Genomic DNA, 1805 nt, shown 5'->3' with positions numbered 1-1805 from the left:
TCAGATTATTTTGGGGTATGTTTATTTTTGTACAGAAATATATTCTCAAGAATTTCAATGCGTTGTTATTTAAAATACGAATATTTTTCACCAAATACATAAAACACTTGACTGTTAAACTTTAGGCTCAACTACTGAAAATCAGAAATGTTCACCAATGAAAACTAAACTTTGGACTCTGAAAACACACTTAACAAATGCATTGTCCAAATTTGGACTCGTTGCCATCATATTCTCTCTTTTTAGTCCTCCTTTTCCCCGGCCCCGGCACCTCTTACTGCCCTTACAGCATTTAATAACTTCAGGGTATTTATAAAAAACAAAATTCTAATTACATACAAGTCAAAATTCAACAATTTAATTTTATATTTTTTTATAATTCATTTCAGACCATTTCAAACCCTTTATATATATATTCATTCAAAAGACACTATAGACGATTTTTCTTTATGCAAACATATATTACAAAAATAAATCACAAGAATTGCTTGCAAAAGGGTGGCGTACTGAATTTATACATATACACTTAAATTGGAGGTGAACAAATGTGACCGAGATTACAAATCCAAGGAGGGGTGAAAAAATAACAAGAGAGACCCAAGTGGGAAGGTGGAACAACCACGAACTAGTGGCAATTTCAACTGCAACTCCATTTGTGAAGACAGAAATGCACGGGCATCCGAGGATGATATCTTTCTTGTTATGTAGTGCTGCAAGAAGGGCATCTTTCAAGACAAATTTCGTTTTAATATGCGACCATAGCTTGTGAATTGTAAGTGACTTGCGATGACAGAGGCAAACACAACAGGCAGTTAGTTTGTCTTCGCAAGAATTCTACTCGGAGTCATAGAAATCACTTGGGCATGGAGTCAAGACCTCCGATTCAAGCAACTGTACAACTCGGTGCATCGTTGGTCGATCCTCTGGACTGGATGAAATGCATTGAATAGCCACAGAGAGCAAGGCGTCAAGGCTCTCAACCTGTATCCCTTCGCAATGCGGATCGACTATTTCCCTCCGCCTATTTTCAGTAATAAGAAAATTCAGCTGCACAATTGCAAATACATGGAATTAGAATAGCAAACAAGAAAAAAAAAAACTGGATAAGCATAACTTTTTTTTTTTTTGAAACACATTACAATCTACACAGCTCATGAATAATAATGTACTAAAATAAAAGGAGAACTAATTTCAATTATTTTACCAAATTCGTTTACAGAAGAAACCTTCCAACCTAGTCACACACGTTGCTTGTTATGGTTAATCATGAGGAAAGCCCATTTGTTAGCATATGCCAACAAATACTTAAATAAGCATCAATATTTTTTAAGTATAAAACGGGTTAATAGTCAAATTAGTCCATGAAAAATTGGACATTCTTCAAATTCATCCTGAAAAGAATTTTTCAATCAAATTGGTCTTTCAAAGATTACAAATTAATCATATTTGTCCTTCAGTGACTCCATTAACAATTTTTGTCAACAATTGATTATAAGAAACGTTAATTGACTATATACATAATACTTGACATGTCTAATTGGACGTTAACTAGATATATTCATCAAAATCTATTAATTTAATCCCATTTCCCCAATTACATAATCTATATTCCTAATATGACTTGACGACTAAATTGATAGATTTTCATAAGCATATATGGTTGCTATCAGTTAATATATTGTTCATGGAGTCACTAAAGGACAAATATGATTAATTCGTTATTTTCGAAGAACTAATTTGATTGAAAAAATCTTTTAGAGGCGAATTTGAAGAATGTTTTATCTTTCAGAGACTAATTTGCCTAT

At 32.9% G+C, this 1805-nt stretch overlaps 1 protein-coding gene across 4 annotated transcripts in view; it reads right to left on the bottom strand.

Annotated features, from left to right (window-relative positions):
- LOC107642429 (LRR receptor-like serine/threonine-protein kinase FEI 2) overlaps window positions 398-1805 on the bottom strand; it is an 8914-nt gene continuing 7506 nt past the window's right edge. For all 4 annotated transcript variants that reach the window (XM_021122801.1, XM_016345780.2, XM_016345781.2 and 1 more), the window contains one exon: window positions 398-1047. In XM_021122801.1, coding sequence (XP_020978460.1) covers window positions 1028-1047 — 20 coding nt within the window. In that variant the 3' untranslated portion in view covers window positions 398-1027. The remainder of the gene's footprint in view (window positions 1048-1805) is intronic.

Source organism: Arachis ipaensis, chromosome B05, assembly GCF_000816755.2.
Source record: "Arachis ipaensis cultivar K30076 chromosome B05, Araip1.1, whole genome shotgun sequence".
Lineage (NCBI taxonomy): Eukaryota > Viridiplantae > Streptophyta > Magnoliopsida > Fabales > Fabaceae > Arachis > Arachis ipaensis.
The sequence above is the reverse complement of the archived record's forward strand: the minus strand, read 5'-3'. Positions and strand labels throughout refer to the sequence as shown.